Source organism: Vombatus ursinus, unplaced genomic scaffold (genome assembly GCF_900497805.2).
Source record: "Vombatus ursinus unplaced genomic scaffold, bare-nosed wombat genome assembly UNPS02014809.1, whole genome shotgun sequence".
NCBI lineage: Eukaryota > Metazoa > Chordata > Mammalia > Diprotodontia > Vombatidae > Vombatus > Vombatus ursinus.
Genome location: NW_020954587.1, coordinates 11,224,374 through 11,237,914, shown reverse-complemented (window position 1 = coordinate 11,237,914; position 13,541 = coordinate 11,224,374). Strand labels below are relative to the sequence as shown.

The 13,541-nt window shown below is 35.4% G+C and overlaps 1 protein-coding gene across 1 annotated transcript in view; it reads left to right on the top strand.

The window, feature by feature from the left end:
• The first annotated feature begins 6,126 nt into the window (after nucleotides 1-6,126).
• DIPK2B (divergent protein kinase domain 2B) overlaps nucleotides 6,127-13,541 on the top strand; it is a 60,360-nt gene continuing 52,945 nt past the window's right edge. Inside the window, exons 1-2 of the mRNA XM_027875566.1 lie at nucleotides 6,127-6,493; nucleotides 12,477-12,741. Of these exons, the coding sequence (XP_027731367.1) occupies nucleotides 6,264-6,493; nucleotides 12,477-12,741 (495 nt within the window). The 5' untranslated portion in view covers nucleotides 6,127-6,263. The remainder of the gene's footprint in view (nucleotides 6,494-12,476; nucleotides 12,742-13,541) is intronic.

Sequence of the window (13,541 nt, the reverse complement as noted above, 5' to 3'; positions counted from 1 at the left end):
AGGAAGAGGAGAAAGGAGACAATAAGCAGAAGTTTGGATTCAGGGAAGTATTAGTCATAAGCAAAAGAAACCCTAAACTTGGAGACGTGATTGTGAAGAAGACTTTTTTTTTATTTTTTTATTTATTTTTGGCTAGGCAATGGGGTTAAGTGACTTGCCCAGGGTCACACAGCTTGTAAGTGTTATGTGTGAAGGAGACTTTAAAAGGAAAGAAATAATGGTTATGAACATGTGAAAAAGAAGGATCAAGAAGTAAAGGGAAGAAAAAATATAAGAGAATATGTTGGAGAGAAATATATAATTCATGATCATGCCTATGAATATGAGTGGGATAAATTCATTCAATAAAACAGAAGAGAACAGCAAAACGGATTAGAAAGCAGAATCTGACAATATGTTGCTTATAAGAAAAACATTTGAAACTTACTCAGAGTTGAAATAAGGGGTTAAAGCAAAATCTACTGTGCATCAACTGAACTCAAATAAAGAGGTATAGTAATCATGATCTCAGATAAGGCAACACCAAAAATAGACTTAATTAAGAGAGTTAAATAGTAAAACTACGTTTTACTCAAAGATACCCTAGATAATTAATTAACTTTAGTGCTTAACATAAATGCACCAAATGGCATAGTATCTAAGTACTTAAAGGAAAACATAAGTTACAGGGGAAAATAGACAGTAAAACTGTCATAGTGGGAGACCTCAACTTACCCCTTTAAGGGTTAGATAAATCTAACCCAAAAAATGAGAAAGATGTTAAAGACCTGAATAGAATTTTAGAAAAGTTAGCTATGAGAGATCTCTGCTGATTGTTGAATGATAATAGAAAAGAATATACATATATCTCAGCTGTGTGTGGTTCCTTTACAAAATTGACCATATTGAGGCACATAAAAACTTGATAATCAAATGCAGAAGAATAGGAATATTAAAAAGACTTTTACTGCCCACAGTGCAAGAAAAATTTTATTAAATAAAGGGTCATTGAGGAAAAGATTAAAAATTAACTAAAGACTAAATAATTTAGCTCTAAAGAATTGGTGGGTCAAATTTAAAGACTCATACTTACTAGCTGTGTGACCCTGGGCAAGTTACTTAACTCTGATTGCCTCACCCCCCCCCCAAAAAAAAGCAAATATGAAGAATCATAGAAACAATTGATAATTATATTAAAGATGATGACAAAAATGAGACAATATAAAAAAAAATTTGATAAAGCCAAAACAGTTCTTAGGGGAAATGTATGTCTCTAAATACCTTCATCAACAAAAAAAAAGAAATGTTAGGTTAATGAATTAGATATGCAACCAAAAAAATAGAGAACCAACAAATTTAAAACCTCAATTTAATATCAAAATAGATATCCTTAAAAATAAAAAAGGGATTAACAAAATTGAAAGCAAAGAAATTAATAAATGAAACTAACAGCTAAATTATTGGGGGAAATAAAATAGATAACTTATTAGATAATTTGCTTTTAAAAAAGAAAGAAGAAAACAGATTAGTAGTATGAAAAATGGAAAAGGAGAAATATCAAATAAAGAAGAAAAAAGTATTATTAGAAATTATTTTGCTCAATTATATGCCAATAAAACCAACAACTTAAATGAAATAGATAAATATTTACAAAAATATAAAATATTCAGATTAACAGAACAAGAAATAGAGAATTATAACAACCAAATTTCAGAAAAAGAAATTGAGCAAGCCAAAAGTGAACTCCCAAAGAAAAAACTTAAGACTAAATGGGTTTGAAACAATTTTATTTTTAAAAAATCCAAACAGCAATTAATTCCAGTATTACACAATTTTTTTTTGTAAAAACAGTAAATGAAGGGATTCTATCCAACTCCTTCTATGATGCAAATATTGTCTTGAAACTTAAGAGAGAGGCAAAATAGAGAAAGAAAACTATAGACTAATATCCCTAATGAACATTGAGGCAAAAATTTTAAATAAAATATTATCAAAGGCTGCCACAATATATCATGAAGATATATAACACTGTAACTTGGTTGAATTTATAATCAGAATGTAGAGTTGGTTTAACAACAGGAAAATGAGGAGGATAAGGAGGTGGAGGAGGATAACATTTACATAGTACTTTAAAATTTGCAAAGGGCTTTACAAATATCATTTCACTTGATTTTCACAAAATCCTTGGAATGTAACTGCTATTATTATCTCCATATTACAGATGAGGAAAGTGAGGCAGGCAGAGATTAAGTATTTTGTCCAGAGCTAGACACCTAGTAGTAAGTGCCTGAAGCCAGATCTGAGTTCAGGTCTTCCTGACTCCAGATCCAATACTCTATCCGTTCTGCCACCTAGCTGCTTCTATAAACATAATTAGCCGTATTAATAACAAGAGGAACAAAAATTATATTGTATCTGTGGATGCAGAAAAAGTTTTTGACAGATACAAATTAATTTATTTTAACAACACTAGAAAACAGAAATAAATGAACCTTTCTGCAACATGGTAAATAGTATCTACAAAAATCCAAGAGCCAGTATTATATGAAACGGGGATAAATTAGAGTCCTTCCTAATAAAATTGGGATAAAACAAAGTTGTCTATTGTCACCACCACTATTTGATACAGGGCCAGCAATGCTAGCTAGAGCAATCATAATGAAACTGAGGAAATAGAGGTAAGCAAAGAAGAAAAAATATTGTAGATCTCTTTTAAAATAAATTTTCATTGTCTTTTTTCAGTCACCAAAATTTCCCCCAATGATCCTCCCCCTTCCAGAGACATTCCATATAAAGTATAATATTTTTAAAGGAAAAATTGGCAAAACTTATTAATATTTTGAAAAAGTGTGAAAATGTGTCCCATATTGTGGATCTCTCATCTCTACAAAAGAGTGGGGTGGGAGAGTGGAGTCTTCTCATATCTCTTCTTTTGAGCCATGCTTGTTATTTCTAATTTCGCAACATTAATTTTTGATTTTTTTATTCTTTCCATTTATATTATTGTAGTGATTTTGCATATTATTTTCTCAACTCTGCTTACTTTACTGAATCAGTTCATGTAGATCATCCCATGCTTTTCTGTAATCATCACATCGATACTTTCTTACAGCACAGTAACATCCCAACTGCATTCATACACCACAACTTGTCTATCCATTCCTCAACCAATTGGCCTCTACTTTGGTTGTTTCCAGTTCTTAGCCATCTCAATGACTCTTGCTATCTTACTGCATGCAGAGACTTTCTTCTTATCCATAGTCTGCTTGAGGTATAAGCCTGATAGCATAATCTCTGGGATAAAGGGTATCGACATTATAGTCACTTAATTTGTGTAATTCCAAATTTCTTTCCAGAATGATTGAACCGATTAACAGCTCCACCGATAGTGTACCTATCTTCAGATCCTCCAATATTTACTAGTCTAATTTTTGTCAATTTGTCAATTTGCATTATGTGAGACAAAACCTCAGGGTTGTTTTGATTTACATTTCTTATATTATTAGTGATTTGGAGCCTTTTTTAATATTTTTTTTCCAGACTATATGATGGTATGTGCTTAGAGAACCCTGGAGAGACAAATAAAATTAATTGAAACAATAACTTCAGCAAACTTGCAGGATATAAAAGAAGTCCACAAAAACAATACAATTAAGAACACTGTTTACAGAAATAAAGACAAATCCAAATAATTACGAAATTATTGTTTATATGTAGACCAAGCTAATATAATAAAAATTATAATACTACCTAAATTACTTTACTTATTCAACATCATACCAATCAAAGTACCAAAGAATTACTTTACAGAGCTAGAAAAAAATAATGATGAAATTTATCTGGAGGAACAAAATGTCAAGAACTTCAAGGGAAATTAGGAAAACAAAGCATACAGAAAAGGAAACTAGCAGAACCAGATTTGAAATGATACTGAAAAGCAGTAATCATCAAATCAAGTTAGCACTGTTTTAAAAAACAAAGGTTAATCAGTGAATCAGATTAGGTACACAAAATACAGAAGCAAATGAACCTAGCAGCATTAGAAGGAAAGCCATTAACTCCCTAGTGTGCTCAAAAGAGATTACAGAAAGAGGAAAAGGTCCTCTACGTACACAAATACTTATAGCAGTTGTTTTTGTAGTGGCAAAGAATTGTAAACTAAGGGAGTGTCCATCAATTGGGAAAGGGCTGAACAAATTATGATATGTGAGTGCAAAGGAATTTTCCTTTAAGAAATAATGAAAGAAACAATTCAAAAGAAACCTGGGAAAACATACAAACAATATGCAGAATTGAGAAAATAATTTATAAAAATAAGACTATAAAAAATGATCAATTTTGAATGACTTAAGAATTCCAGTCAATGCAGTGATTAACCATGATTCCAGAGGATTGATGATGAAAAATACTACCCATTGTCAGACAGACATATGTGGTGGACTAATATGTAGGAGACAAAGATTTTTGGACATGGCCAAAATGAGATTTTTTTTTCTTACATATACATATTTGCTACAAGGGTTCATTTTGATTTTTTTATAGTAGGAGAGGAAAGATGAGAGGGAGAAAAAATAAATGCTTTATCATTGAACAAAATAAAATTTAGAGTGAGGAAGGAAAGAAAGTAAGCATTTATAGAGGGCCTACTCTGTGTCAGGCACTACACTAAGTGCTTTGTATAAATATTATCTCATTAATCCATTTAATTCTTGTGTCTTTTAAAAATGATTTCTTAATTGTGCCATGGTCTGAAAAGGATGTGTTTAGTATTTTTGCCTTTTTACATTATTTGCATTTTCTCTGTGTTCTAATGCATTGGCAATTTTTTGCAAATGTTCATGTGCTGCCATGAAATATGTACATTCTTTTGTGGCTCCATTCAGAAGGCTTGTAGTTCTATTTTCTCTAATAAAAAGACAACATTTTAAAAAGATGCTGTCCTACCAAATCATAATCTCTAAGATATACGGAACTGAAAGTTTTCACAATATAAATATATAGTAATTGAAATAGAAATTATATGAAACAGGATGTAATACATATCATACCTGTCATTCTGTCTCCTAATGGAGTTGTACTTAGGATAATTTTAATGAACCTGTGGAAGAGGAATCTCTGTCCTGATGCTTTGTTGGTGTTCGGTGGTGTCTAACTCTTCAGGACCCCATGGACCATACTGTCCGTGGGGTTTTCTTGGCAAAGATACTGGAATGGTTTGTCATTTCCTTCTCCAGCTCATTTTACAGACAGAGATTAAGTGACTTGCCCAGGGACACACAACTAGGAAGCTTCTGAGATGGGATTTGAACTCAGGTCTTCCTGACTCCAGGCCCAGGGCTCTATTCACTGAAACATCTGGCTGCCTCCTGATGCTTTACTGTGTAAAGAATAAAGGCAAAATTGCAACTTGTCCCAGAACAATTTCTACCTGATCTTCACCAAACAAGAGGAGAGGAATAATTTTTCAATAATAATAATAACAATAATAGTAATAATAATAACTCCCATTTCTTGCCCTAAGATTTGCAAAACACTTTACATGCTTTATCTCATTTGAGACTGACAACAGCCCTATGAGATGAGTGCTATGTTAGTGCCCTATTTTACAGATAAGGACACCTGCTAGTGTCAGGTGGAGTAGGTTGGCCAGGGTCACACAGCTAGTAAACTTTTTAGGTGGGTTTTGAACCCCTGTCTTCATGACTCCAAGACTGTGTACATTCTGAACCACTACATGGGTTGTTTTTCTTTTCTCAAAATCCTTCAGATCCTGACAATCTCATGGTTAAATCCAGGGCTTGCCTCTTTAAATCATTTTGAAATATCCTCCGGGAAATCAAGGGACTCCTCTCTGCTGGAGAGCTCAGAGGGTCACAAGCCCTGTACGCGTTCTTCCTGCTCCATCAGGATATCCTGCAATTTCACTTCAGGCTCCATGGATGAGCCCTGACCATTGTGTTTCCCAAGTCTGTGGAGGGGAGGGTCAGCAGAAGTCAAAGCAGCTGCACCAAGCAGAGGAAAAAGTAACTATGGAAACCTGTGTTATCAGCATCCTCCATGCATTTCCTCACCTCCTCCCCAGTCCTCCGGCCCAACCCCTTGAGAACCAAGCTTCTTCCCACCCAAACCCCCAAACCTAGAAACTCATCCGCAGGATTGGGATGGCATCTGATCCTTTAATTCAAGTGACTGTGGGTCGGTTCACCATTTTACCCTAAGGTTCAGCCAGCCTAAAGCTGGGTAAGCAGCAGATAGCCTCAAGGCAGGACGCCCAGTCTCAGTAGATGGAGTCTTTGATTAGCTGTCCCTTGGGTTCTCCCTGTCTAGGTTTGTTGACCCTGCTGCAGTGTGTGACCCTGAGCTGCGTATCTTCTTCTGAAGCTCTCATTGCTCCGTCGTTGGTGCCCCGGGTCAAATCTAGCTACAATTTTGGCCGGACTTTCCTGGGACTCGATAAATGCAACGCCTGCATCGGGACATCCATTTGTAAGAAGTTCTTTAAAGAAGAAATCAGGTCAGAAACTCAGTCAAATAATTATGAAATGAAAAAAAAAAAAAAAACCAACCTCTCTATTCCCAAGACCTTTGCTAAAGACAAAGCAGTATGAAATTTATGGGCTAGAGTTGTTTTAATCCCTTTTAATCATCCTAGCAATGGTTTGGAAAATAGGGGGAGCTGAGCCAGATTTCAGCCTTCAATATGACATTTAAAACTGGGGGTGGGGAGGACGTTTAAGCAGAGATTTAAACATTTCCTTTCTATAAATAGGCCTGCCTTGGACAGCTATAACACTGCTTTGTATAGAGCCATAGCCCAACAGCTGAGCTCACAACAGAATCATTTTCTAACGCCGGCAAGTTTCCCATTCCGAGATGTGGTCCATAGAAGTGAGAAGACCTAGTCAATGCTAAGTTTTGTATACAAAGGACACTTGCTGCTAGAAACAGGTGGACTGCAATGTTTTCCTGTGGTTCAATTTCTTTCCCAGATAAATGACCTAAGGTCTTTAAAAACTCCTGAGTGAAAATTCTCGCATTTCTTTTGTCTTTCTCCTACAATTAAGGCTGGCTTCTTCTAGTTGATGCTGGGCAAAAATATGGACCTGGGTTTCCCCTTTAAGGAGATTTAAGTTTGCCATAAAATAATCAATTTCTACACATGTCTGTAATAAAAAAAAGTACAAAGTCTTACCTGGGTCCACCTCTAACAAGATTTAAAAGGTTTTTGGTGCCCATGGGGAATAACTGACAAATTGCTGGATGATCTTTTACCTCAAATTCCTGGTGCATACTAGGCACTTAAATAAAGATTCTTATTGAGTGATCATTTTGAAAGAAAGAACTTTCTGTAAATGTGGCATAGTAGAGAGCTGAAAATTTGGAATCAGAGGACCTGGATGCATCAATCAATCAACAAGCATGTGCCAGGAACTGGGCTAGTTGCTAGGCATACAATGACAAAAAATGACAAGATCCTTACTCACAGTGACTTATAGCCTAATGGATATAAAATATATGTAGCATAAATAAAAAGTGAATAAATACATATAAATGTATACACACATGCAAAATAATTAAATAGAAGGTTCTTCTAACTTTCCTTCTCTGGATTTCCTCATCTCCAAAATGAGAGCTCTAAGGTCTTCTCTAGATCTGATATTCTGTGATTCTGTATCATCTAAAATGTTCCCAGAGGCTGATAGAATCTACCCAAATTTGACAGATATGAAAATATGTATATATAAGAGGCAGAGGTATGCTGGTAAATGTTTAACAATGGGCTGTAAGGAGGGATGTGTGTGCCAAAGACACTTTTCAGTTTAATCTAGATTACTATCATTTTCTTCATCACTTTCTTAAATCTAGGCAATCAATAAATAGTCAGATAATCGATAAAATAAGAAATCAATGCTACAAATCAATTTGTAGCATTTGCTGATTTCTGACTTGTAAATGCTTATTCACACTGCAAAATTTAACAATAGACTCCCCTTTAGTTTGTTCAATCAGGCTCCAGTACACCCCTAAATAGCTGTACTTGGGAAGAAAGGAGTATATTAGTGCTACTTCATGCTATCCTATAACATTTCAGAGAACCAGGACTAGATATTCCTGGCCTTGAGACCCGGAACTAGATGAGCCCTTGGCATTGACTTCCATACCTACATGCTTATCTTAAACTACTTTCCACTAAGCTCAGAATAAATGTCTTAACCACACCTGTGGCAGAGGTGAGACTTTGTTCCCTCTTCTTCACTCTCAGTTTCTCCCACACTACCTTGAAGTGTGAACTTTTTTTGCCAAGGCAGACTGGAAATCTTTTTTTAAAAAAAAATTTTATTCATTTTAAACTTAAATACAAAATGAGGGAGGGAAAGGACATTTTTATGTACACAGTAGAACATAAGAGAGGATTCAATATAAAATAATAAATTTCTATTTTTAAACTGTTTACTTTTTTTTTAAACCCATGTAATAAATGCTACACATTGTTTTTGAAGCTACCCAGCTTTTCTGTGCTTCCTTCTAGGTTTTCTCTTGTTCTCTGCTGTTCATTTTTTATTTTATTTTATTTCTCCCTCCCTACACCTCCCTCCAGAAGGCTACAATTAAACACAAATATATATATATGTATACTCTTCATATTTCAATTTGTTAGTTCTTTCTCTGGTGGTAGATGGCATCTTCTTTCACAGGTCCAAGTCTTTCCATGTTTTTCTAAATCAACCAGCTCATTATTTCTTATATCACAGTAGTATTCCATCACAAACATATACCACAGCTTGTTTAGCCATTTCCCAATTGAAAGGCATCTAGCCTTTTAGCCAATCTGATAGGTGTAAGATGATATCTCAAAGTTGTTTTAATTTACGTTTCTCTAATCAATAATGATTTAGAGTATTTTTTCACATGCTTATATATAGTTTTGAATTCTTCATTGAAAAACTGCCTGTTCATATCCCTTGACCATATATCAATTGGGGTATGATTCATACTAGTAAATTTGACAAAGTTCTTTATATATTTGAGAAATGAGACCTTTATCAGAGATATTATCCATGGAGGTTTTCCCCCCGTTTTTCTGCTTTCCTTCTAATCTTGGCTACATTGGTTTTATTTATACAAGAACTTTTTAATATAATTGAAATTACCCATTTTACACCTCAACAATGCTGTCTTTTCTTTTTTATACATATATTATTCTCCTATCCATGAATCAGATAGGTAATATGTTTCATGTTCTTCTAATTTTCTTGTGATATCTCCCCTTATACCTAGTTTATATATCCATTGTAGCCTTATCTTGGTACATGGTTTAATATATTGGTCTATGCCAAGACTGCTTTCCAGCTTTCCAAATAACTTTTACCTAATAATGAATTCTTATCGCCAAAAACTTAAATCTTTACATTTGTCAAATATAAAGTTACTACAGTCCTTTACTGTGTATTGTATATCTACTCTGTTCCACTGATCTACCTTTCTATTTCTTAGGCAGTACTAAATAGTTTTCTTATTTACCGTCTTATAATATAGTTTAAAGTCTGGTGCTGCTGAATCTTTTTCGTTTACGTTTTTCCCCTTAGTTTCTTTGAAATTTTTGACCTTTCGTTTTTCCAAATGAATTTTGTTATAATTTTTTCTAACCCAGTAAAATAATTTTTAGTAATTTAATTGGGATGGCATTGAATAAATAGATTAGTTAGGTAAAATTGTCATTTTTGTTATATTGGCTTTGCCTACCCATGAACAATGAATATTTCTCCAATTATTTAAGTCTGACTTTATGTGTATAGTGTTTATATTTATGTTCATGTAGTCCCTGTGTCTGTTTTGGCAGGGATACTCTCAGGTATTTTATACTGTCTAGTTATTTTAAATGGTCTAAAACAATATTGAATAATATTGGTGACACATAGTGTAGTTTCCCTATTTTTCTCTTTTAATTAAATCTATTTTAGCTTTAACTTTGTTTGAGATCATGATTGCTAACCCTTCTTTCTTTACATAATAAATTCTAATCCAGACCAAGGATCTTAAGAGCCAACCAGACCTCAATAATCTGCAGCAGGTACTCGAAGGAGGCAGCATTGTACAGTGGAATAAATTCTGGTTAGAGTATTGTCCTACTTACCACCTTGGGATCTTGGTCAAGTTCACAAGATGGTAGATTTAGAGCAAGAAGGGACCTTAGAGGTTATCTGATCCAGCCCATCCATTCTACAGTAGTGGAAACTGAGTGCTAGAAAGGTTGTGATTGATTTGATCAGAGTCACTCACAGGTAATAAAAGGGAAAACCAGAATTCAAGATAAGATCTTCTTAGCTCCAAATGCAATACTCTTTCCACTGGACCACACTGCCTCTCTTCTCTCTGGACTTTAGTTTCCTCATTTGTGAAATGAAAGAGTCAGACCAGACAAGCCTGCCAAGTCCCCTATACCTCTAATACCATGATCCTAATGTAACCTTCGTGCCTCCCAACTTCCATTCAACCACAGGGTTATCCTCCACAGAGGCTGGGGGCAAAAACAACATCTCTGAGTTTCTGTTTCTTCATCTGCCAGAGAGACTTGCTATAATGTGCCCTCAGAGAAGTCAGGATAGGTCACTGACCAAAATATTCCCTTTTTAAAATGTTTTATTTTCCAAACTTCATTAAATATTCCCCAATTGCATGTAAAAGAACTTTTAACAATCATTTTTTTAATTTGAATTCCAAATTCTGTCCCTCCCCCTTCCTTGAGAAGGCAAGCATTTTGATTGCAATTATGCATGTGAAGTCATCCCAAACATACTAACCATGATGCAAAAGAAAATATAAGCAAAATTAAAAGATAAAAATAAAGAATTTTTTTAAAGTATGCTTCAATTTGCATTCAGAATTCATCAGTTCTTTTTCTGGAATGACCAAAATATTTCCTAGAATTTAGAGCTGGAGAGATTATCTTGTCCAACTTCTTTTTTTTTTTTTTTTTAATTCAGATGAGCCCAGATAGGTTGTGACATATTCAAGATTACACAGGTAGTTAAGTTGTAGAGTAAGACTTTGAACTCATGTCCTCTGATTTCCAAACCAGCTCTAGTCCCACTATATGACACTGCCTCCCTCTGCACTTTCTGATCCTGGATCTGTTTGTGGCCAGATGCGTTACCTTGAACAAATCACTTCATCACTTTGGGCTTTACCTTCCTCATCTATAAAATGAAGGAGATTGTATTAGATCAGCAGTTCTCATACTTTTGGGTCTCAGGATCCTTTTACATTCTTAACCCTGACAGCTTTTATTTATGTGAATTATATCTTTTGACATTTACTGTATTGGAAATTAAAACTGATAAATTTTAAAATATTTACTAATATATTTACAAATAAAATAATAACATGTTCATATAAATAACATTTTATGAAAAATAACTATATTTTCTAAAATAAAAATTAATTAGAAGAATGGTATTTTAAAAATATTTATATATTATATTTTTGCAAATCTCTTTAATTTCCGGCTTAATAAAAGATATCTGGATTCTCATATCTGCTTCTGCATTCAATCTGTTGTAATATATGGTTTGTTTTGGCCTCACGGAGATATATAGTCAGAAAAGGATTACATCTTAATATTCTTATGAAAATAGTTTTGACTTCACAGACCCCCTGAAAGGGTCTCTGGGACCTCTAGGGATCCATGGACCACACTGTGAGAATCTCTATCTCCCCCAACTCAATTTGACATTTTAATATTCTAGGATTCTGTGACCAGTGTCCTAAAATTGGTTCAAGATAGGGTAATTTTTGTTTCTTATCATCCTCTTTCCTCTTCCAGTTCCTGATGTCCTATTTAGGGACTTACCTGTAAACATAGACATCTCTACCCTTTCCTTGCCTCACTTCAAAAAGCTCAAAATTTTCAAGGAAATGAAAAACAACCCTTCTTTGCAGAGGTCTTAAGGACTCTAGAGATGAAGGATCTTATTGATTAGAGCAGGAAGGGACCTTAACAATTCTCTGGGCCATTTTACAGAAAAGGAAGCTGGGGTCAAGAGAGGTGATATTATTTGTCCAAGTTTTCACAGCTGGTGAGTGACCGAGTCAGGATTCAGTCCAGCCTGTCTAGCTTCAAATTCAGAGGAGACCAGATAAAGTTTCATTCTACCCTGTCTCCACTTCTTTCATCTTCTTCTTTCCTTCAGTGTATTTGGTTTTGGGTAGGCTTATTTTAATCTAGCATTAATCCTACTTCTTATAGCATCCAGCTTCCAAGCTAATATGATGGTGGACAAACCTCTTCATCTCTATCTGTAAAGCTAAAGCGGGGACTGAGAGGGGATTCAACTTGCTCTTCCCCAGGGTCCCTTCCAGCTCTCTCATTTCTAAAGGGATAACAATGCCCTTCCCCACCCCATTCTCCCCTTCTCCCTTCTCCTCCCCCCACCCCACATGCATGTGCAGCTTTTCATCCAATTGGCCAATCCTAAAAAGGAATTTCTTTTTTGCAGGTTTGACAACTGGCTTGCTTCCCACCTCAAACTCCCTCCTGATTACTACTCCACTTACCCTGCAAACTACTCAGATGATACCAAAAGTTGGCGCCCAGTGGAGATTTCCAGGCTAATAAGTAAATACCAAAATGAACTTTCTGACAGGAGAATCTGTGCATCAGTTTCCAGTTCAAAGAACTGCAGTATTGAGAGAGTCCTGAGGAAAACAGAGAGGGTCCAAAAATGGCTGAAGGCCAAGCGCCTCACTCCAGACCTGGTGGAGGTAAGTGGTGAGCTGGTTCTTATGGAACCCCCTGCATTCAAATGCCCATGGTAAATGCCAAGGGGAATTCTCTCTGCATGAGGTCCCCAAAGCTGTCTCATGTACATGCGGTATGGGCATGTGTCTGTGAAGCTCTTGTGTCAGAAATGTTGTCTATCTGAATCATCCAATAAGCATTTATTTGTTTTCGTTTTTGTTTTTTTAGGCAATTGGGGTTAAATGACTTGCCCAGGGTCACACAGCTAGTAAGTGACAAGTGTTTGGTCTGAGGCCGGATTTGAACTCAGGTCCTCCTGACTTCAAGGCTGGTACTCTATCCACTGCGCCACCTAGCTACCCCTACCAATAAGCATTTATTAAGCACTTCCTATATATACTATGCTAAGTGCTAGGGATAAAAGAAAGGTAAAAGATAGCCCCTGCCCTCAAGGAGCTTACAATTTAATGAGGGAGACAACATTTGAACAACTATGTACAGACAAACTATATACAGGATAAATTGGAACTCATCTCAGAAGGAAAGCACTAGAATTAAGAGGGTTAGGGAATGGCTTTCTGTAGGAAATGGGATTTTATCTGAGACTTGAAGAAGGCCAGGGAAGCCAAGAGGTAGCAATGAGAAGTGAAAGCTTTCCAGGCATCATGGGAGATAGAGAAAACACTGGAGTGTAGGGTGGGTGTATTCATCTATATAAAGCACATTGATCTTCCCGTCTCAACCTCCAAAACACAGGAACATGCATGCTCATTCTCTCTCTCTGTCTCTCTGTCTCTCTCTCCTAACTTAGAAGACATTGGTT